The following is a 24,336-nucleotide window of genomic DNA, read 5'->3' on the forward strand; positions in this document are numbered from 1 at the left end:
CACATACACACACATCGGAATTATATATATACTGGAATTATATTGAAAGTTTAAGAAACAAAAATAATACAATCTAAAATAAAATAAGAAGGAAGAAAGAAAGAAAAAGGAAAGAGTGCTTAAAAAAGAGGGAAAAAAAGAAAAATAGAAAAGATAGAAAAAATATATAAAAAGGTCACTTCCGATCTTCTTTGTGGCAGTTGTAAGTACAACTGTAAGTTTATCTTTCTCTCTAAATCTACATAGTGAATCTTCTTCATTCCAGGGGTGGGATGCCGGGGGTTCACATGGGTTTGGGCGATCCTCTAGCTAGGATTCTGCCCAGTTTGGTGAACCCCGAAATGCAACCTCTGGGTGGCCACGCCCACCCCTCCCCTCCCCTGCCAGGAGTCTCCACATGGCCTGTTCATCATGCCAGGTAAGTGCAGGGCCTGCGTGGAGGTTCGGGAGGGGGGAAAACGGGTCTACCTGAGGGTCTGGAAGTCTGGAAATGGGCCGGTTTCCGGCTTCTGGAGGGCCTCTGGAGCCCAGGGGAAGCAGTTTTCACCCTCCCAGAGGCTCGAGGAATGCCTCCGGAGCCTGGGGAGGGTGAACCCCCCCGCCGCCGTGCTGCAGGAGGCCAACTAGGCCATGCCCACCACGCCCACGCCCACCCAGCAACAAGGCAGCAAACCCATTGCTGCAATTTTTGAAGCCCAGCCCTGCTTCTTTCTATGATCTATCTTTTTAATTTAATTGTCATAACCATGGATCATATGTTCACTTTTTTCTGTCTTGCACAAAAAGTCCATAAGGGATTTCCAGTCAACAATAATCATATACATTGTCTTTTCCCTAATCAAACAGGTCAATTTGGCCATCTCATCAAGTTCTGTCATCTTCACCATTCCTCCTTTGTAGGTGTTGCCAGATATTTCCCACTCCGTGTACAATAATCTGGGTTCAATTATCATTAAAAAAAGTAAGTTCCATGACTTTTCCACCAACTTTTTATCCATCAATCCTGAAGAAAAAAATATGGCTTCAGTTGTATATTAATTTTTTTAATCCTCTAAATCAGTGTATGCATTTGAATGCAAAACCTTCTAGCTGTTTTACACATCCACCAAGTATGGTGGATGATATAATGGTCCTTCTTATTTTTTAGGCTTCCAACCTCGACCCGAAATACCTTTATACATTCCAGATAATTTTTTGATGTCATATACCAATGGTGCATCATTTTATAAAATTTTCTTTATGATTGAAACATAGTGTAAATTTCAGTCCTTTGAATAATAAAGTTTCCCATTGTTCCAACTGTACACTATAACAAAAAATTAGCCCACTTTATCATATATTTTACTAGTTCTTTTTGAATTTTAATAAAAGTATATACATTTTAACAATCACATGTTCATTATTTGTACTCACTTCTGTTTCAAAAGCAGTCTTAAAATATACACTATCGTAAATTCTTTTGTCTACTTTGAATCTTTTTGATAACTACATTGAAAAACTATTTACAGCTATCTCTCTTTACCTTCAGATGTTCTCTTGATTTCATTTTATCTTCTCTGTAATGAAACTCTAGTATCTCACAGTATGTTAATCATTTCTCTGTGTGCCTATTATTTCTCCTCTATAAATGTTTTTTTGTGCTGGGAGCCACAAAGGTGTTTTCAGTCAAAACCTGGATTTATATCTATTCCATATTCTCAACATGGCATGTCTAGCATAATGATTTTTAAAACCATTATGACTAAAACTAAAAATAATATGTTTCATTGTTATAGCTGAAATGAGGAGACTTGTAACTCTCTAAAGATTAACAGATATATATAAGGTGACCAACTTTTTTACAATGAAAAGGAGGACAAATAAATTGGAAAAAAATATCGTAAATAAAAGAAATATTTTATTCATTGCAACAACAATACACTAAAATGTGATATATGCATAATAAAAACATTTGTAACATTTTATATTGTAATTATGCTTACATGCCTGTTAATTATTATTTAAATGAGTACTTTTCCATTGAATTAATATTTTTTGTCAATGTATCATCTTCTAACAATATATTGGAAATATCTGAACAAGAAATATCCTTCATATTGAATTTTACGGCAAGTGCTGCAGCAAGAGTATCAACATTCAATCTCAATTTCTCACTTGTCGAAAAATCATTGGCAATTGAAAAAACTCTTTCAACTGCTGCATTAGTTCCAGGGCAGCACAACGTAAATTGAACAAGTATAAATAAATTTTCACATGGAATATGTTCATTTTTGAAATGGCTGAAAATATCCACCCATCTTTTATCAATTTCAACATGTTGATTTTCCCATTGTATTAATTTTTCAGAATTTAAATATATATTCAGTCTTCTAATTTCTTCAAAGAGACAATTGTCGTCTATTTTAATGTCTAGCATTTCTTTAAATAAAAATTCAACACAAGATTCAATATCTGTCCAATATACTTGCGATGAAGTAAAAAAACACCATTAAAAACTGTTTAATAAAGCGTGAATTGTACTTACCTCTGTATAATTGAATATTCACTGAGAAAGAAATAATTACCGTGTCATTCAATTGCCAATGTGCCGTGAGTCTACTGCGTGCGTATGTGCCGTGTCATGTTTCAGTAAGAAGTAAACAAAGCCACTTGCACGCGGCGCTCTCAAGGTCTCCCGTGCGGAGCGCATGCGTCTCATAATCGCATCTTATACTGCACTATACGGAGCCTTGACGAATTGTCATGTCAAATACAAATACGTCACATAATGCGCAACAGATTAGTCTTCAAATATCGAAAAGGAGGACATGTAGGAGGACACTTTTTGAACTTACAAAAGAAGGACTGTCCTCCCTAAAGGAGGACGGTTGGTCACCTTAATATATAACAATTCATGGATTAGAGCAGTGGTCCTCAACCTTTGGTGCTTGGCGCCCAGCGGAGGGGGACAGAGGGGAACGGGACCAGTGTGCACACAGCTCGACTTTGCATGTGTGCCAGCCTGCCACTCCCACAAGTTGAGATGTGCCCACATATGCACCCGCTGCTTGCATGGCCCAGTTGCAAATAGGCCATGACCCAGTACTGGGCTGTAGCCCGGGGGGTTTGGGACCCTTGGATTAGAGGTCATAGCACAATACATGCAAAACATAACACAGCAATTCTATTTATATTATATGTAAATGCATGCACAGAATATTCACAGACAGAACAATCAATCCATTTGGCTTATTTTTCTGGTTCATTTGATTTAGTGTTTCCTTTTTTAATGTAGAGATGCTCAGAAACAAAAGAAGCCAACTCTTGATACACTGCAAACAATGAAAAAGTGGAACCATTGTTACATTTTTCTTTAAAAAAAATCTGTTTTGTGACAGTCATTTAGTACAATATTCCAATCAGCCATAGACATTTCTTGCTATCTGAATATCTGTTAAATTAACCAACAGTTCCCTCTGCTGGTTAGAAGGTGCTTTGTAAATGACTCAGGCAGTTCTGATATGGAAAGGATTGCCTTAGACATCTAATCTATAATCTCTCTATTCCTAGCTCTGTTACTGCTTCATACACATGTGCTGAAATTCTGATAAACAATTGCAATCCTAAAACATCACAGGACAAAGTGCGGTGCAAAGTGAAAACTTCAACTGTTCCACAATTTGTCCCACATTTCCTGTGAGTGCTGGCCTAGAATTTATAAATTATATAATCTATCAATAATAATTATAATACATATGAAATAATTTAAGCTTCAGATAGGTATACCTTTAAGCCAGAAAGGTATTTCTTTCAACAAAGTTATTCAGAGAAAGATGCAACAAAATATACAGCTGGATAGTGCATCTCATATTGCTTAGGACTACTGTACATAACTTCCATTCTCCTATTATTGAGGCTTACTTTGCATTCGTTGATTCTTTTCATGTATGTGATATTATTGCTGAGAGGAGCCCTCCTTTTGAACTTTGATCTGAAACTTCCATCTTTTCATGCATAATATATCAGATTCTCACTCAAATTCTGTGCCTAGATGAGGGATTTAGACAGAAGACCTTGTATAATCATTGGATTTATCACAATCTTATGTTTTTAATATTATTGGCAGGACTTAGAATTAGGCTGAATGTGATCACTGTACTGGTGTTGGCCAGTAGGAGAGGTAGGCAATGAAAATGTCCTGTACCTCCTAACAGCAGATAATGGTACAGCTAATGTGGGTGACTGGAATGATCTGGACTGAATGGTCTTATGTTCCCCACAGTACTTAATCACACATTTGTCTCTTATTCCTCTCTGCCATTCCATGAACTTCAACTGGGTTTCCATTCCTGATCTTTCAGAGTAAACCAGAGAAACTGTTTGCCACTCTGGGGAGGGAAATGTTGTAAACATTTTCAGTTTCACAATTTAAATGTCCCCCCCCCCCCCCGCGGCCCATTTTTGCTCCCAGAAGGATGCAGCGAGGACTAATAGGCCCAAAACGGAGGGTGGGTTAGGGCGGGCCCGTTTTTGCTCCCAGGGGGCAGGAGGGTGAGTGCTGCCTGTCACTTCCCCTGGCCACGCCCATAATGGCCATGCCCACCTAGCCAGTCATTAGGGCAGAGAACCGGTTGTTAAATTATTTGAATCCCACCACTGATCCCATACCATTCCAGACAAATAGCTGTCCAATCTCTTCGTTAGAAACCCCCAGTAACGGAGAACCCACAACTTCTGAAGACAAGCTGTTCCACTGATTAATTGTTCTTACTGTCAGGAATTTTCTCCTTAGTTCTAGGTTGGATCTCTCTTTGATAAGTTTCCATAAGGAGAGAGCTTTGAATCAAATAAATGTTAAATGTACCGTAGTTGTCCACTGCTGAAAAAGTTGGCACATTGTTACCAAGTATTTGTTAGCCAAGCATTTAGCAAACTCCTAGAGAGGGGGGGGGGGGTCTTGAGACAAACTGCAACTCCATAGTTACAAGTTTATATTGCTGCTTGTTGCCTAATTTCAGCTTGCCTTTTCTCATTTTCCCACCTAGAGATGAAGCATTGAGTGTCAGTTTGAGTGCCAAAGCATATTGTTTACACTCTGCAATCCTTGAGCAAAATAGTCATCACTTTTTGCAACATAAATAGATGATGTCTCATTTATTCCAATAGCTTTCCCTTTCCTTTCCTTTCTTGTTCTTTCCTGTCCCGTCCCGTCCTTTCATTTCATTTCCCATTTCATTTCATTTCCTTCTACAGTAATCTTTCTAACCTAGTACTTGCATTAGTAGCTAAGAAATTCAGAGAGGTGCAGATCTCAGGAATCCATCTTGCAAAGATTAATCTACAAGCACTAGAGCAGCTGTGAGGTCCACCTGCTAAACAGTGTGAACAGTTTCCTGTTGCTTTATTCACCAGTTCTCTGAAGAAATACTTAAAAGGGTCTAATGTTCTTTTCTGAGTATTGTGGAGGGAAGTTTTGCAAGGGTCAGTTCCTCCTGGTAAGGTTGAATGTTCAGAATCAAAATTTGTGTACTGATAAAAGAACTCTCCAGAGCAGGCAGGTAAGTAAGGAACACACTCTGGATCATTTTATTTAACTGTGTAATCAAGAATAAGCAGGAAATTTGGGTGCATAAGAGTGAAAATGAGTATGACTGTGAATTATTCAGTAAAGTGTATTCTGTGGACAGACTTTTGAATGCTAAAGGTATTAAAGACTCAAACTGTTCTCTCTTTATACCTCCAAATGCAATTATTAGAAAGCTAGCGCACCTTTCCCCAATCTAGTACCCTTCTGGTGAGCTGCACTACAAGTCTCATCATCTGCAGCCAAAATACTTAGATCACACAGGATTCTGGAAGACATTTGTTCAATGCATCTGGAGGATATCAGGTTGGGAATGAAGATTAAACATTTTGATGAAAAGGTGGCTAATGAACTACTGCTGCAATAGTAATTAATTGCAATTAATCTGTAATTAAGTGTTAAATATTTCATAAAGTGGGATTCCCTTCACTTGATTATGCATTTTGCTTGCATGGTCAATCTTACCAATAGATTAATTGAAATAGCAGCAGGGGTGAGAATTGATGGAAAAAGAGACAGTGAAAAGCTACTGGGCTTATAATGACGAATGCATGTTATTCTGTTGAGCTTTTTTAAAATCCTTCATTGCATTGAGAAGAAAAGCTATTGTTCTCATCTAGAGATTGTTGGCCACTGGAAGTATTTTAGAGCCACTAGATTGAAGAAAACCTGAAGTCCAGAAGATAGTAGTTATAATCTGGACCTTAGAAGATATCATGCTGAGGAAGACAAGTTGCCTGAGAGCTCGCATCCCATCAAGAAGCTGGCATGAAGGCAAAATCTAGGATCCTTATCTCAATCCTTCCCAAAGATATAAAACATCAATGATATTGCTAATGCAAGCAAGGCAAGGCAAGACATGGGAGTCAAAACAATCACACTATAAATTTAATAGAACCAGAACTCAGTAAGCTTTCTTTACAGAATAGGAAAAGACTTTGCATGATGATGTAGCAGTAAATGGCAACAGTGAATTCTTCCACATGAGGGTAGTTCCAGAACCAGCTTCATTGGTGAATATGGCTTGTCACCTTCGTTCTCACCGCTTTTTTTTCCTAGTCTAAGTAGAAAAAGAGCTGCACAATGTCTTTTAATTGTTGGTGTTTGGAATCAAGCATCCTTAGGTAGATAGAGAATTAACCTTTACTTTAGATTAAAAATAAGGCTCTCCAAGGATAAGCCCTTGATTATTTCCATTATTGGTGCTCTGTGAGCTCCATTGTTTTCTTGCAGATGTTACATTATGTGTTTTTTAGGTTTTTTATTGAACACAAATTAAAACATTGGACATAGTCCTGGCAAAGTCTTTGCCATACATACTAAGATATAAAGTTATACATTATAACCACCATGCTTATTTACATTTGGTATATTCAGTATTTACAAATATAAAATTATCATCTTTCCAACCATGTTGCTTGGCTTTTATCTTATACATTTTCACTGTTATGGTTTCATACATAATTCTAATCTCCATTCTATAAATCTTAGTCATTGCTTATTTTGGGTCATTCCTTTTTAGTTCCAACCATCGATCAAATTTGTCCCAGATCTTATAATTCGTCTTTATTCTTCAGTTCCCACCACAGACATTTCATTATGGATGATGTTATCTGGCTTGCACAATAAAACATCTGCAAGAAAACAACCAAGCTCCCAGAGCACCAAGGACCCTTCATTTCAACCTTGAACTAGCAATATTCTCATCAGTATTTCCATTATTTCATTAATGCTGAAAAGAAATATTGAACACTAAATTTGCAAAACAATAGGAACATCCCTATGGGACATAAAGTTTTTTAAATCACTTCATTCCATATTAAAAGAGAATTTCCTTGTTTGAAAGTAGCTACTCTTAGCTGTAGAGTTTCTTCAGATCTCATAGTAAGATAGCTGATGGTGGTTCATCTTCTTTTGCTTTTTGGTTATAAGGATAATCCAATATCTCTGGAAGTCACCAAGATAGTATACAAAGCTATTCAGTCCCCCCCCCCCCATCATATGATACACAATAGTTGTAATTATGTACAGAAGATGTTTTGAAGTGCCATTGAATATTTGCGTAGTAATTTCCTTATATAGAGTTTCCCAAACCACCTTTGGCTGCTCAAGAGCTCTATAAATTCTGTTCTGCTTTTTTTTTATATGAATAATTGAGAGAGAGATTGTAAATCAAGCACTTCTCCTGCCTAGGTCTTCAAGAATATGAGTAATGCATCAACGTTGTTATACACAAAAACAACCGCTATAAAAAGAGGCGCTCATTAAAATTAAAAATATACAGGTTCAAAGAAGAACAATACTGATGTATTGCAAAACTATTAGGGGGGAAAAGATTTCTGGATTGCATGGATTTCTCCTTTTGTTTCTTTCTGTGAAGTTACAAAATCCAAGTTTATGTTTTCATAACTAAGAATAAAGATTGCTGGGATACACAATCACATAATGACCTTGTTAATCAGTAGCTGTTTTCATGTATTGTGTATTGATTTACCAGATCTATAGTGCTGCTCAACATAAACAATGTGGCTTTGAGTGATATACAACAAGAAAAAACTAGCCAAAAACTAAAAAACCATATAACATTAAAACATACAGTATATAAATATAAAATATAAAGGATTGGTAGGACCTTTCCATTCTTAAACTGTTTGGGGAAAACCTGGCTGGATGCTTTTATTGGAAATGCTATCGTATAGTTGAGATTTCCTTGCAGGCCTTTGGTGTCTTATGAAAGATGTTAAATGGCCATGGGCTTATCAATTGTCAAACTCCCACTTCATGACTGTTAACTAGGCAAAATAGTGCATCACAGGGCAACAATTTTTGAACCAAGGTACCTCAGATGGGCTGACTTATAGAATATATCCAAAATCCAGGACCCATGACTGTTGAGGATGTGAAATTTGGGGGTGTTGTGGCTTCTTCAGTGCTATTGGGTGTTTCTACACTATTGTGTTGCTATTGTTGTCATATGATTTTCAATACTCCATGACAGTTTCCCAGTCAATCTCTCAATCCCTCACTCCCTCTCCTAACCAGTAGGCTACATGTCTACAGGGAAGGGAAGGGAAGGATGGAACATCAGGGTACCTTTTCCAACCCATGTACCCCAACCCTCTCACTTATGCATTCCCCTAATCTGTGCTGCCCCTGCACTTCCCTAAGTGCCTTCCCTAACTGATGCAATGCCTCTTGCATGCCCCTGTGCATCAATTGCCTATGAATCTACTTATAATAATTATATAAGCAATAAATGTCATAGTCTGGTGAAATCAGAGACCGGAAAAAAGGAAAAAAACACACACTAAAACAACTATGATTTATAATGGTTATATGTCAGAACGAAGCCAAAATTGACAGTCCTTCTCTAAGTAGTGTCTCTTATCATGCATGTTTCACAATTTAAACATGTCAATAAAACTCCCAAATATCTGTCAGACCGATGAAATGAAGATCGTGTAATGTTTCACAACGCATCATTAAAAGCTCCTTACCTTGATGTTAAAAGTAAGGGGCTTTTAATCACCTTTACCCTGATGTTAAAAGTGTTTTGCGATAACATCCTTGCACCAAAATCAATCTAAAAACCTAAAATCAATCCCAGATCTATGGGATCCCATGTTGTTTTCTTTGTTCAGCCATTGAGCTGATTTTTTAACAGCTACAGGGTATCCAAATATGAGGGTGGTGGGGGAATTTTTTTTTTTTCATTTGCAAGTTTGAGTTTCTGCAGACCTTGTATATGTTTTCCTATTGGAAGGAAGCTGCCTCAGTCTCCTTTAGTCAGCCTCTCCATACCTCCCTTCAGAAGTGCAACTACCTTAGTGTTTTGGAGTGATCTTTTACTTTGACCATACAAAGATATCATAGAAGGAATCAAGAAAAGCTGCAGTGTTTCTCCCCGCCCCCATTTATGATGCTATAAACCAGCTGAGCCTTCTGCAGTCATCTCTGTATTCAGCTGGGTCTTGGTCCTGTAGAAGTCATCCTTCACACATGTACATCCCTCCTGCACATATTTATGCTGGATGCCTAGATGCTACAGTGGCTTAACATCATTAGCAGGGAGGCAGGGTTTGCCAGTGGCATTCATGAGATGAGCATTCTGCAATTTTAACAACTGTATGGAATTGTGTATGCCAAGTGCCATGTTCAAAGTCTATAAGCTTTTCTTTCTTTTGACCAATTTTGATCTCTGTTGGATGCCTTAAAGAATCACTTTATGATCAGGAGGTTGTCTTTTGTCTAAAAAAAAAGTTATTGACCTGTCTTTGCTTCATGTTCTACACAGGTCTACAGCAAGAGATCCAAGATGGGGGACAACATATTCAATTGGGACGATGTTCTGCTTTCAGGCATTCTAGATAACTATAGTTATTCCTTGAATGATACTCCAGATTACCTAGATGGACTTACAGAACCCTGCAAACCACAGCGTACAACAGTTACAATAAAATATATTGTAGCATTTATCTATTTTCTAGTCTGCATTTTGAGCCTGCTGGGCAACTCCTTGGTGATTCTGGTGGTGAGCTACAGCAAAGGAAACCATTCTGTTACTGATGTTTATCTCCTGAACCTGGCTATTGCCGACCTTCTCTTTGCAGTCACCTTGCCCTTCTGGGCTGTGTATCGAGCTCATGAGTGGATCTTTGGCATCTTCATGTGCAAAATCGCCTCAGTCCTGAAGGAAGTCAACTTCTACAGTGGTGTCCTCCTATTGGCCTTTATCAGTTTTGATCGTTATTTGGCAATCGTTTATGCTACTCGGGCAGCCACTCAGAAAAGGCACTGGGTCAAATTTGTCTGCTTCGGCATTTGGCTCTTTGCCTTCCTCTTCTCACTTCCTGTGATCCGCTTCCGGGATGTTTTTACAGTCCACAATCCCCCTCACACAGTTTGTTATGAGAACATTGGTGGGAATCAAACAACTAAATGGAGGGTAGTACTCAGAATTTTACCTCAGGTATTTGGTTTTCTCCTCCCCTTGACTATCATGATGATTTGCTACGGAATAACAGTGCACAGACTCTACCAGACAAAAAACAAGCAAAAGAAGAAGGCAATGAAAGTAATCTTGGCTGTAGTGCTGGTCTTTGTGATCTGCTGGCTGCCTTATAACATCACCCTTCTTTTTGATACTTTGTTGAGGCTTAACTACATTAAGGAGACCTGCTCTGTTCGAGACAGAATTGATGATGCTTTGTCAGGTACCGAGATGTTGGGAGTTGCTCATTGCTGTATCAACCCCATCATATACGCCTTTATAGGACAGAAATTCCGGAACAACTTCCTCAAGATCTTGGTCTCACAAGGTATGATCAGCAAAGAGATCCTGATTCGATATAGGAGGGGATCAGGCTTTTCATCTTCATCTGGTAACACTTCAACTACCCTGTAATAAATTTGCCTGGCAGAAGAAAAGGCAACTGAAAAAATTCTTTGTCTGGACAACCTGGCATCTTCTGTGGTGATACATCAAAAACTGTAGAGATCACTCTTTGCTTTGCTCTGGGAATGCTACTAATGTTGTTGTTAAAAGCTCCGTTTATTTCTCTGAAAAGAAATTTATCCGAGTTGTGTGATTGGTCTTTCGATTTCCTTCCTTCCCCTAATTTTTATCACTTTTCTTATTATAATATGGTGGTTGAGGACATTGGCTCCCTAAGCAATGTATTAAGAACTGTACCTACTTTGATATAAAAGCTTGGCTTATGGATCGCAGCTGAATAGACTTTGCATAATCAAACTACATTTAGTTTTGACTTCATCTCCATTAAGGATTTGTCTGTTAAACAGAGGGTTTACTGCAAATAGACCCATTTATATCAAATTATTCCACAAATGACTTAACTTTAATCACATGACATGCATTTGGTTTTAACAGAAATTTGGATTTAATGGTCCCAGCCTCACCCACATACTGGGAGGAAGTGGGGGAGATTTTTTTAAATTCATTTATAAATAAGCTTTAATTAACCACAAGTGCAATTGCAGGCACAAACTGGTTGAATATTGGAATATCGGTTAAATCAACCAGTACTTCTCTCTGCTGGTAGAAGGTGCTTTGTAAACAATTCAGGCAGTTCTGATAGGAAAGAATTGCCTTGGACATCTTTCTATAGTCTCTCTATTTGTATCAATTCTAAAGAATGATTTTAATCCTATCATGTCATTGGCAAAGTGCAGTAATTCAACCTTCAACCTATTTCATAATTTGTCCCATATTTTCTATGAATGCTGTCATAGAATCCATAAATAATTATAATACATCAAAAATAATTTAAACTGCAAATTGGCATATCTGTGAACCAGAAATATATTTTCCTCAAGAAACTATTCAGAGAAAGATACAGCAAAAGATGGAGTGTGTTTCATACTATTTAGGGCTACTTGACTTCCATTCTCCTGTTCTAGAGTCTTACATTCTTTAATATGTATGATTTTGTAGCTAAGAGAAGTCCTTCTGAACTTTGATCTGAACCAGAGAAGCTGTCCTCTCAAGTTCCATCTTTTCATAATTAATATCCCAGAGGGATTACTTAAATTCTGTGAGATTGCTTAAATGGGGGAATTTAAACAGGAGACTTTATATAACCATTGGATTTTCCACAATCTTGTGTTTTGTTGATTAATGGCAGAACCTAGCATTAGGCTAAATGAGGCTACCACTGTTGGTGTTGAAGTAGAAGATGTAGCATTGAATTGCTTTGGCATCCTTAATCTCAAATGACTATGGTATCGTGCTCTGGAAAGAGGTCAAAGCTGGAGTGTCCTCTCCAGCACTGGGTAGATTAATATGGAGAATAGATTATTACCCAAGCAGCAGATGCCCCCTTTCCACGCGGCTGAAATAGTCCAATGGAATGGCAGAGCCGATACGATTGGTTCCATCTGCATTGTACACAACAGAAATATCCTGTGCTTCCTACTGCATGAACAGTGGAAATTTGCCTAGTTTTTATTAGCTTATTAATAAGTAATTAGAAGCTTTTTGTAAGCTATGAATTAACTTTAGACAGAACTATTAGTTGCCCTTTGCCTACTAGGGGACAATTTTTAACACCTGCCAGCAAGAGCTAGAGGGGCCAACCAAAAACACTCCATAGGCTGATGGAGGCTGTACATGGAGGCTATGGATATACATAGGCTGTACAGTAGACAAATGTCTACTGTATAGACTAACTGGTTGTAGATGTGTCACTCAACTAAGGCACCTTGCAAGCAAACCCAATACTGGATTCAAGGAAGGTGACATAGAATTTAGCTTAAGCAATGGTTAGAGGTGTCCAGAATCCCTGGAAGTGCAAAGTCTATAATTAGCATAATAAAAAACATACTGAGGGGTAGTCAATGTATATGATAATGAAGTAAGATTAACTAATTAGTAGACTATTATGGGATGATTTTGTTTTATGCACATGTGTGACTGTCAAGTAACTTTGTAACCAATTGGCAATTTTCTTACTTTAGTTTCCAGTGGTAAATTGTATAAAAAAAAACCTAAGCCTGATTTTTATTGTGCTCCTTGGGTGTGAAACTCAGAAGTGTCTTCTTTGGCTTCTGAACAGAAATAAAAGAATTTCCTTGATCTTGTGTGGACATTAGCTTCTTCACAATGGGTTCTTGTATCTAGCCAGCCTTCTGGCCAAAACTATAGCAATATAGGAGATAGCGGAATAGCTAATGTAGATAATTTCAGAATCTGGAATGATCTGGGTGAATGGTCTTATGTTCTCCACAATACATAATCAAACATTTCTCTCTTATTCCTCTCTGCCATTCCATGCAGACTTCAATTGCTTCCCTGTTCCTGATCTTGTAGAGTAAACGAGAGCAACTCTTTGCTAGTCTGGGGAGGGAAATATTCTAAAACTTTCTGTTTCACAATTTAAATTCACCCCAGTGAAAGGACTCTAAAGAACACTGCTCTTATGCTAAGCATCTTACTTGAAAGTATGCACTGCTTATTCCAGAAAAGGTTAAGCTATCTAAAAAGTTTAAATAAAAGAAAGCCTCTCCAACCATGCACATGATGTGTGAATTTTTTCCTAATTCTAAGATGTTTTGAAAATTGAGATTTTTAAAAAAATAACAAGAAAATATTCGGTTAAGACAGTCTAAAGTGCTCTCACCAAACATATTAGACCTACCACAATTTTCTGGTGCTATTTAAGTGGTTGCTTGGTGGCTACTGAGCGATAGGCTGGAGCACAGAAGTCAAGATACAAGTTTTGTTTCAATAAATATACAGTATTTCTTTTCCCGCACTATACAACCACATCTCGACTCAATTTCAAAACTAAACAGACATTAAAAGTCTTCTAAATTTCTGGAGCTGAAGGTCAAATGTTGGTTATGGGCTATAATGCATGCTAGGAGTTCTAGCTAGGGTAATAAGAGAGCAATCTTTTTTTTTTCCTAAAAAGCCCCTACGGATATTCAAATAAAACAATAGGAATGACAAAAGAGTTCTGAGTGAGACAAAGGAGAGAGTTTTGGCTCAAATAAATATTAAATGCCTGTGCTGAATTGTTGTCCACTGCTGAAAATGTTGTCACAGTATTACTGACTATTTGCTGGTCAAGCATTTAGCAAGCTCCTGGTGTGTGGTGTTGAGACAAACTTTAACCACAGATTAAACGAAACCAAGTCTTGCAAAGCAAAATGATTTTTGTGCACCAGTCAGAAAGTGATTTTCTAGCTCTAAAAAACACAGGGAGAAAAAGTTTTACAAATGAGAAGTCACTTCTGAAGAGATTGTCATGTGCTACTAATAAATTCAACATTTTCAAACATACGTTTGGTGAGCGGTCTTCTATTTCAACATTCACACCACCCAAATGCTCGTGATAAACAGGCCTTGGTTGAAGAAATGTTTATCTGTCCCAGAGGTGGTATTCAGCAGGTTCTGACCAGTTCTAGAGAACTGGTAGTGGAAATTTTGAGTAGTTTGGAGAACCGGGAAATACCACCTCTGGCTGGCCCCACCCCTATCTACTCTCTGCCTCCTGAGTCCCAGCTGATCGGGAGGGAATGGGGATTTTACAGTATCCTTCCCCTGCTACACCCATCAAGCCATGCCCACCAAATCACGACCACAGAACTGGTAGTAAAATTTTTTGAATCCCATCACTGACCTGTCCCATGTTCTCAGTATCAATTAATCAGATGTATACTGTCCTAGAAACATAGATTTCATCTCGGTGATTGATTGTGCATAAGTTTTTCCCCCAAATGAACATCTCCAGGAGCATACAAGGCCATTTGGGGGCTGATTACACTCACAAGACCTCATATACACAGTATGTAAATAACCATTTCCAAGAGGATTGTGTATGTGCTGTGACCACACTTTCCCCAAAGGATCACATGTATCTTATGAGTCAGGGTAACTGTAGATAGGCAAAGTATTGTCTGGACATCTGCCCCCCCCCATCTCTATCTTTACATCTCTATATTGCTGCCTTTAATTTAGATTTAATCATGTAAATCTTACTGCTTATTTCATTATTGTGCCAAAGTACCCGTTCTGGTGATCTTCTACTTTAATCCTTCTAAATAAATTTCTAATAGTGCTATTAGCTAAAAGCAGAATTGTACAATTCTATGCTTTCATCTCTAACAGGCTAGGGTAGGTGCATGTGTTTAAAAAAACAGTGATAGCAGCACAGGGGAGTTACAAATGGAAAACAGCATTATTGCATTGTAAATTTCTCTATGAATAATACAGGAAAATTGCAAAATAAGAGGCTCATCTAAAAGCCCTTCCGTTTCTTTGTATGATCTTCTTCCACAGTTCCAAATTTATATTGCACCTCTCCTTTTCTCATATTCCTACCTAGATATGTCAATGAAACACTGAGATTCAGAGATGCCAGTTTGAATAATAGCATAGGAAAGTTGCAAAGCACGTTGTTTATTTATTTTATTTATTTTTCATTTTATTTATTTTGCCAAGCATGAATTAGATAACAGATATTAATATAAACATGATTATCTATACATGATTATGAATACGAATACAAGGGAATATTAGGACAGGGAAGAGAATATTAGGACAGGCACACTGGTGTGCTTTTTTTATTACACTCAGTAATCCTTGAGCAAAAGGGTTATCACATTTTGCAGCATAATACCTGATGTTTCATTCACACCAATAATTTTCCCCCTTTCCTTTCCTTTCCTTTCCATTCCATTCCATTCCATTCCCCTTTCCTTTCCTTTCTCTCCTGTCTTTCCTTCCTCCTTCTTTCTTTCTTTCTTTCTTTCTTTCTTTCTTTCTTTCTTTCTTTCCTTTCTTTCTTTCTTTCTTTCTTTCTTTCTTTCTTTCTTTCTTTCTTTCTTTCTTTCTTTCTCCCAGCTCTGCAGCAGTCTTCCCAACCTTGGTACTTGCATGGCTACCTAGAAAATTCAGAGAGAGGTGCAAATCTCAAAGATCCATCTTGCAAAGGTTATTCTACAGGCACTAGAACAGTTGAGATGCTCACTTGCTTAAACTGTGTGAGCAATTTCCTGTTGCTTCATTCACATGTTCTCTGAGGAAGTACTTAGAAGGATCTGATGTTCTTTTCTGGCTACTGTGGAGAAAGGTTTTACAAGGGTCAGTTCCTCCTGGTAAGGTTGAACCTTCAGACTCAGATTTGTGTATGGGTAAAAGAACTCTCCAGAGCAGGCAGGTAAGTAAAGAACATGCTCTTACTCATTTTACATAAATGTGGAATGAATAGGTACGAAATTGGAGAGCCTAAGAGTGGAATGGGGGGTGAGCAGGAATTATTTAATAAAATGAATTCCGTAGACAGAGTTTTGGATGCTAAGGCTATTAAAACTCAATCTGTACTCCCGTTATGTCTCAAAATGCAATTATTGAAAACCTAGAGTACCTTTCCACAATCTAGTGCCCTCCAGGTGAGTTGGACTACAGTCCTCTTCATCTGCAGTTAAAATATTTATGGGATTCTGGAACACATTTGTTCAATGCAGGAGGTTTGTTCAAACGTTTGTTCAATGAAGGTTATCAGGCTGGGAAAGGCTATTGTAGGAAGTGAAACATTTTGATAAAAAGATGGTTAGTGGACATAGAGACTATTGCTGCAGTGTATATGTAATTAAAACATTTCATGTTGGGATTCCCTTCACTTGATTATGCATTTTGCTTGCGCAATCAATCTTACCAACGGAGTAACTGAAGCAGCAGCAGGTGCTGCTTCAGTTACAAGACCAGGACAGAAAATAAAGGTAGTTCTTGACTTGCAACAATTCATTCAGTGACCATTCAAAGTTACAAAGGCACTGAAAAAAATGACATAGCCTTTTTTTTCACACAACCATTGCAACAACCCCACGATCAAGTGAACAAAATTCAGACTCTTGGCAGCTGACCCATATTTATATGATGATTTGCAGTGTCCCAGAATCAAGTGATCACCTTTTGTGATCTCCTGATAAGCAAAGTCAATCTGGAAGCCAGTTTCACTTAGTAACAATCATGTTACTAACTTAACAAATGTGGTGATTCCTCTTACAACTGTGGTAAGAAAAGTTGTAAAATGGGTATAACTGACTTAACAACTGTGTATCTTAGCAACAAAACTTAGGGCTCAGTTGTGATTGTAAGTTGAAGACTACCTACCTGTATGCCTGTTTATGTTGAACTTTTTTAAAACCGCTCATTGCATTGGGAAGGAAAGCAGTTGTTCTCACCTAGATGGGAACAGTTGGCATGCAGGAGAATTTGAGAGTCAACAGATTTAAGAAAGCATTTGGCTGATCCTTTGGAAGCCTTGATCTATAAATCCTACAACTTCTAGTGATTGGTCATATTGTCTGGCTCCAATATCTGGAGAAAGCCAAATATTTAAACATTTCTTATGCATTATCTTCTGGATTATTTAGGTGCTCTATTTACGGAATATATCCCGAAGGATGGCAATTATAATCTGGGCCTTGGAACATGCCAAGTTGAGGAAGGAAGGCTGTCTGAGAACTCTGAATAAAATCTGTTATTGGATGAATGCAACTCCCTCAATAATATTCGGCAGGAGGAGTTGGGGTGGGGTGGGGGGGCATAGAGGTGCCAAGTTATGCAAATGTAGGACCCTTTCTCTTATCTCCAATCCTTCCCAAGTATATAAAGCATCAAGGATGCTGCTAATGCAAAGAAGACAAGGAAAGACATGGGATTCAAAACAATCACATGTTAAATTAAACAGAACCAGAATTTCTTTACAGAATAGGAAAAGACTTTGCAGTTGTATGTAGTAATTAATGGCAATGGTGATTTTTTCCTAATGAAGGTAGTTCCAGAACCAGCTTCTTTGGTGAAAATGCCTTGTCATCTTTGTTCTCACCACTTTTCATTCTAGTCTATTAAAAGTAGGAAAAGAGCTGCACAATGTCTTTTAATTGTTGGCACTTGTGTATCTGGAATCAAGCATCCTTAAAGACACAAAGCATGCCTTTGCAGAATCATCCCCTACCTTAAGTTAAAAATAAGGATTTATTCAGAATAATGTTTCCATTATGATGAGTCCTTGGTGCTCTCCAAACTTGGTTGTTTTCTTGCAGATGTTTTATTACTAATGATGTTACCTGGTTTGGGTAATGGAATAGTATCCACAAGAAAACAACCAAGATCAGAGAGCACCAAGGACCCTTCATTTCAACCCTGAACTGTCAATATTCTTCTTTATTGGTATTTCCATTATTTCATTAATGCTGCAAAGAAATATTGAACACTAAATTTGCAAAATAATGGGAACATCCCCATGGGACGTAAAGTTTTTTAAATCACTTCAATCCATATTAAAAGAGAATTTCCTTGTTTGAAAGTAGCTACTCTTAGCTGTAGAGTTTCTTCAGATCTCTAGTAAGATAGCTAATTGTGGTTCGTCTTCTTTTGCTTTTTGGCATAAGGAAAATAAGGATAATCCAATAGTTCCGGAAGTCATCAAGGTGGTTTACAGAGTATTCAGGGTTTTTTTTCATTATGTGACATGCAGCAGTTGCAATGATATACAGAAGATGTTCTGAAGTGGCATTCAATATTTGCCAAGTAATTTCCTTATACAGAGATTCCCAAACTACTTTTGGCTACTAAATAGCTGTGTAAATTCTGATTTGCATTTTTTGTAGGAATGATCTAAAGCACAGGTGTCAAACTCGCCACATCACGTTGCCATCATATGATGTTTCCACGATGTTTTTTTCTCTTCGCGGAGCTTGGGTGGGCGTGGCCTGCACGTGATTCATCCAGACCGCCAGTTTGACATCTCTGATTTAGAGGGATTATAAATCAAGCACTTTCACTGCCTAGGTCTTCAAGAATATGAGTACTGAATTAAAATTATTTTACACAAAACCCCCCAATAAAAATTGATTAAAATTAGAAAATACACAGGTTCAAAGAATGATATTAATTTAGTACAAAACAATAAAAAGGAGATTTCTGGATTGTATTAAAGCATATTTTTCCTTTTGTTTCTTTCTGTGAAGTTAGAAAATCCAAGTTTGTGTTTTCATAATTAAGAATAAAGATTGATGTGGCATACAATCACAATTGTAAGTTATTAATTAGTAGCTGTTTTCATGTATTATTTATTTACTTATGAGTTCTATGATGCTGCCCAACTCAAACAATGTGTCTTTGGGTGGTATACAACAATAAATAACTAGCCATAAATTAAAATAAATAAACAAAACCACATAACATAAAAATGTACAATATATACAGTAAGTATAAGGTATAAAATACAAAGTCCTTTCCCTGATCATTGCAGCACCTCTTGTGTACACCTATGCATTGTTCCTTTAGGAATCTATTCATAAGCATATAATGAATATAATGAAAACTTCATAGACAGAGGAAATGACAGAGAAAAAAGACATATCAAACCAAGAACTATGCTTTGTAATTGTTACATTCTTTATATGTCAGAACCAACAAGAAAAAAACACACTCGTTCTGTCTCTGATCATGTATGTTTCAATATTTACATGTCATTTAAAATCCCTAATATCTGTCACATTGAAATGAATAATACTTTTATCTTGATGTTAAAAGCATTTATTTGTGGATACTGATAATTTTGGCCATTTTCCAGTGAGGTCCTTGCCAGTCCCAGATCTATGGGATCTCATGTTGTTTTCAGGAAAAAAAATGGAGTTGGGTGTGGAAAAATAAAGGGGTCTTTTTTTTTTTCATTTCAACTTTGAGTTGTACATATTTTCCCGCCTTGGTCTCCATCATTAGTCAGCCTCACTTCACAAGTGCATCTACCTTAATATTTTAGAGTGATCTTTTATTTTGTTCATACAAGGACAGAAGGAATCTAGAAAAGCTGCAGTGTTTCTCCCCGCCCCCATTTATGATGCTATAAACCAGCTGAGCCTTCTGCAGTCATCTCTGTGTTCAGCTCGGTCTTGGTCATGTAGAAGTCATCCTTCACACATGTACATCCCTCCTGCACATATTTATGCTGGATGCCTAGATGCTACAGTGGCTTAACATCATTAGCAGGGAGGCAGGGTTTGCCAGTGGCATTCATGAGATGAGCATTCTGCAATTTTAACAACTGTATGGAATTGTGTATGCCAAGTGCCATGTTCAAAGTCTATAAGCTTTTCTTTCTTTTGACCAATTTTGATCTCTGTTGGATGCCTTAAAGAATCACTTTATGATCAGGAGGTTGTCTTTTGTCTAGAAAAAAGTTATTGACCTGTCTTTGCTTCATGTTCTACACAGGTCTACAGCAAGATCCAAGATGGGGGACAACATATTCAATTGGGACGATGTTCTGCTTTCAGGCATTCTAGATAACTATAGTTATTCCTCGAATGATACTTTAGATTACCTAAGCACACTTACAGAACCCTGCAAACCACAGCGTACAACAGTTACAATGAAATATATTGTAGCATGTATCTATTTTCTAGTCTGCATTTTGAGCCTGCTGGGCAACTCCTTGGTGATTCTGGTGGTGAGCTACAGCAAAGGAAACCATTCTGTTACTGATGTTTACCTCCTGAACCTGGCTATTGCCGACCTTCTCTTTGCAGTCACCTTGCCCTTCTGGGCTGTGTATCGAGCTCATGAGTGGATCTTTGGCACCTTCATGTGCAAAATTGCCTCAGTCCTGAAGGAAGTCAACTTCTACAGTGGTGTCCTCCTATTGGCCTTTATCAGTTTTGATCGTTATTTGGCAATCGTTTATGCTACTCGGGCAGCCACTCAGAAGAGGCACTGGGTCAAATTTGTCTGTATCGCCATTTGGCTCTTTGCCTTCCTCTTCTCACTTCCTGTGATCCGCTTCCGGGAAGTTTTTACAGTCTCAAATTTCTCTAACAGGTTTTGTTATGAGAACATTGGTGGGAATCAAACAACTGAATGGAGGATAGTATTGAGAATTTTACCTCAGGTGTTTGGTTTTCTCCTCCCCTTGACTATCATGATGATTTGCTACGGAATAACAATGCACAGACTCTACCAGATGAAGAACAAGCAAAAGAAGAAGGCAATGAAAGTAATCTTGGTCGTAGTGCTGGTCTTCGTGATCTGTTGGCTGCCTTATAACATCACCCTTCTTTTTGATACTTTGTTGAGGCTTCGCTACATTAAGGAGACCTGCTCAGTTCGAGACAGAATTGATGATGCTTTGTCAGGTACCGAGATGTTGGGAGTTGCTCACTGCTGTATCAATCCCATCATATATGCCTTTATAGGACAGAAATTCCGGAACAACTTCCTCAAGATCTTGGTCTCACGTGGTATCATCAGCAAAGAGACCCTGAATCGATATAGGATGGGATCCACCTATTCAACCTCTGGTAACACTTCAACTACCATGAAATAAACTTACCTGGCAGAAGAAAAGGCAACTGAAAAAATTCTTTGTCTGGACAACCTGACATCTTCTGTGGTGATACATCAAAAACTGTAGAGATCACTCTTTGCTTTGATTTGGAAATGCTACTAATGCCGTTGTTAAAAAGCTCTATTTCTCTGTAAAGACATTTCTCCAAAATGTGTGACTGGTGTCTTGATTTCCTTCCTTCTCCTAATTTTTATCACTTTTCTTATTTTAATTTGTTTCATTAAAAAAAAAGAGTAAGGATGCTAGAGTCATACCCAGGCTATTCTCCATCCAAACAATCTGAAATATCACATTCTGAACATCTGAAAATATTATTCTCTAAGAACAGGCTATTGCCCCTTTGCAAATTAAGTCTGCCAGTTTGTATCTATGGAAAGTTTTTTATAAATCTGTTTTTTCCACAGCCTATCTATCCAAAATCAAAATCTAGCATGCATTTAGGTAGACAAAGCCACTATTTTCATTTGAGCTTTACTAAACATAAACATTAGAGAGAAGTTGAAGAAGCCAAAATGTTGATTCCCCCCCCCCCTTCCCTCCTTGTCTTTTCAATATTGTACATTCGGTATGCTTGTGAATAAAATAATTTTGCCTGTGCAATTATGACTAAATCAATGCAATTTTGTTTTGTTTTTAAAAAAATGATACAAAGACTTACTGTCCTAATCTGGAGGGGAGGGGGAAGGTATTTGTTCAGTGGAGGGACGGTGGGCACTGCTGTCTCCTCCCAAGATCAAAGTCCTGCAGAGCCAAGTGTCTATTGGGTAACCAGGGATAGCTGTCATCCTAGCATGAGCTCTCTACACTGAATAGTTATATTTGTTGGTGGTGATGGTGGGGTAAAAGTTTCTCTTCTTCTCTTCTCAGGAAACTTGTCATTAGTGTGCAGGTATTTCAAATTTGAAAAACTGGCAGACATTAAATACACTTTGATTTTCCAGTTTTTTGCTAGCCTTGTCTAGGCAAGATACGTCTTCCATGTGTGAAGGGGAACTCCTCTGAAGGACTACAGAAACAGAGCTCAGATCTTTGGGGTTCGATTTTCATTTCTGCATTTTGCATTCTGCTGGAAGAGTTCCCCTGACCTCTTTAGGCAGCCCCTTTCTTCTTGAAAGTCTACCTTTTAGGGGTGGGAGAGAGAATCATAGCTCCACGCAGAGCTCCACACAGAGCTGAGATTCCTTCTCAGTTGAGATTCTTTCTCAGCAAATAGCCATTTCACTCCCAAGGAGCTCCCTTTGTGGAAGCTGGCAAGGAATTGTAACCTTCCTTGCCAGTTTCCACAATGACTTTCTGGAAGCCAGCAGAAAACATTGCAAATGGCGACCACATGATTGCGAGGTACTTGGCGAGCAGTGTTAAATGTGAACAGATTTCCAAGCACTCAGATCATAATCATGTGACCGCAGGGGTGGTGATACCTCATTTTGCCATAGCAAGAAGTGCTTTACAGGCCATAAAGCACTCATTCCATGGCTGTTGTAATTCTGGACTAGTTTTAAATGAACAGCCATAAATTGAGGACTACCTGAGCAAGGGGCCACAGAAGAATTGAAAACAGTGCATTCAAGAGTGAGAGAGATGATAAGAGGCTTGGAGATTAAATCCAGTGAAGAACAATGTATAGCCTAAAGAAGAAAATGCTGAGGAGAGTGTGGATACCATAGCAGTTTTCCAGCACTTCAAGGGTTCTTACAAGGATTGGGTAGTTGTGGATTGATTCGTCTTAGATACTAAGGGTAATTGCCATGATGTTGCTCTCATTCCTCCCAACCTCTGCTGGATGTCAGTCCTGTGACCACATCAGGAAACTTCAGACTGATGAGTTAAAAATAAAAGAAAAGGGATAATAGGCCAAGAGACTTCCTTGGATAATTTTTTTATATTGGATTTACAAATGAGATTTGTTAAAGCTTGGGTGAGTCTTGTGAGAAGGAATTTAAAAATGAAATAAAGATTACTTGAACAATCTAAAAATTAAGATTGTTAGAGGAAAGGAGAGAATATAAAGTTGGTTTATTTAATCAAGGCTAAAATATTTATGCTGTTATTTCTGGAAATCCTTAATGAATCTTTGCTGATACCAGGACTGAAATGACAACGCTCCATTACTTTATTTATAGGTAAGAGATGGGACATGGAATGAAGAGATCATTGGTTGTAAGTTAAGACGAGGTGAAAAATTGTTGAGATGAAGATTGGAAGTCACTGTATTCTTCCTTTTCCCTCCCCCTCCCTCCCTTCACTCCTCCCTCTCTCCTCTACATTTTTCCCTTTCCTTTGCACTGTGACATGCCCCTGTCAGAGTCTGACTCTGAGATGGAAGACTAACACCTGACAGAGAGCGGGAGAGTGGCTCTGTTGGCTGTGGAGGAAAATGGGGAAGGGTGAAGTCAGGCTGGGCAGAGCAGGGAAGAGGTAGAAAAAGGGAGAGGGGGTTCAGATGAAGACCAAGATCCACCTCCTCCTCATCCTAGGGCACGCAGGGAACAACGCAGAAGAGAACAATGTGGGTTTCATGGCTTACAAGGAAGAAATGGCCCAGATTCCCTTTACAAGGCACACCTGGGGATGGAGTTTAAAGGCAAGGCAGTTGGGAGGGGCATTTGTCGAGAACAAACACTGAATTCATCTAGTGTTGTGGCCTGCATTCCTGGCAATCCTCCTGACTGTTTATATTATTGCAGTGCTACTGTGTGCTTATCTTGCTTTGCTGCAATTACTACCTTCACTTCTCAGACTCATTATCTTGCCCTGCTGGAGTGATTTATTGCATCTGCTTACAACATTTGGATTGGAGTATCTGCAGCTAGAGGCTGCTGCAGGTTTGTGGAAGAGCTTTTCTCCAGGCTGGAGAATACATGGCATGTTGGGAGCAAAGTTGGAGCCAATAAA

At 38.2% G+C, this 24,336-nt stretch overlaps 2 protein-coding genes across 2 annotated transcripts; both read left to right on the forward strand.

Annotated features, from left to right (window-relative positions):
* Window positions 1-5,464: 5,464 nt before the first annotated feature.
* On the forward strand, window positions 5,465-21,967 carry LOC309383438 (C-X-C chemokine receptor type 2-like). Its single transcript, XM_081935998.1, has 2 exons — window positions 5,465-5,537; window positions 20,313-21,967. Exons 1-2 carry the CDS (start codon window positions 5,485-5,487, stop codon window positions 21,418-21,420), a joined length of 1,161 nt encoding a protein of 386 aa, XP_081792124.1. The 5' UTR covers window positions 5,465-5,484; the 3' UTR covers window positions 21,421-21,967.
* LOC309383439 (C-X-C chemokine receptor type 2-like) lies at window positions 9,876-13,092 on the forward strand. The gene has a single exon (XM_081935999.1). It carries the CDS (start codon window positions 9,879-9,881, stop codon window positions 10,965-10,967), a length of 1,089 nt encoding a protein of 362 aa, XP_081792125.1. The 5' UTR covers window positions 9,876-9,878; the 3' UTR covers window positions 10,968-13,092.
* Window positions 21,968-24,336: the final 2,369 nt, after the last annotated feature.

Source organism: Natrix helvetica, assembly GCF_964273705.1.
Source record: "Natrix helvetica genome assembly, chromosome: 1".
Lineage (NCBI taxonomy): Eukaryota > Metazoa > Chordata > Lepidosauria > Squamata > Natricidae > Natrix > Natrix helvetica.

Excerpts from the sequence above, each read along its gene's own strand:
- LOC309383439 (XM_081935999.1), top strand. The coding sequence starts at position 9,879 with ATGGGGGACAACATATTCAATTGGGACGATGTTCTGCTTTCAGGCATT.
- LOC309383438 (XM_081935998.1), top strand. The coding sequence starts at position 5,485 with ATGTTCAGAATCAAAATTTGTGTACTGATAAAAGAACTCTCCAGAGCA. Across the intron at positions 5,538-20,312 it reads GAACTCTCCAGAGCAGGCAG|GTCTACAGCAAGATCCAAGA; the intron begins GTAAGTAAGGAA and ends TGTTCTACACAG.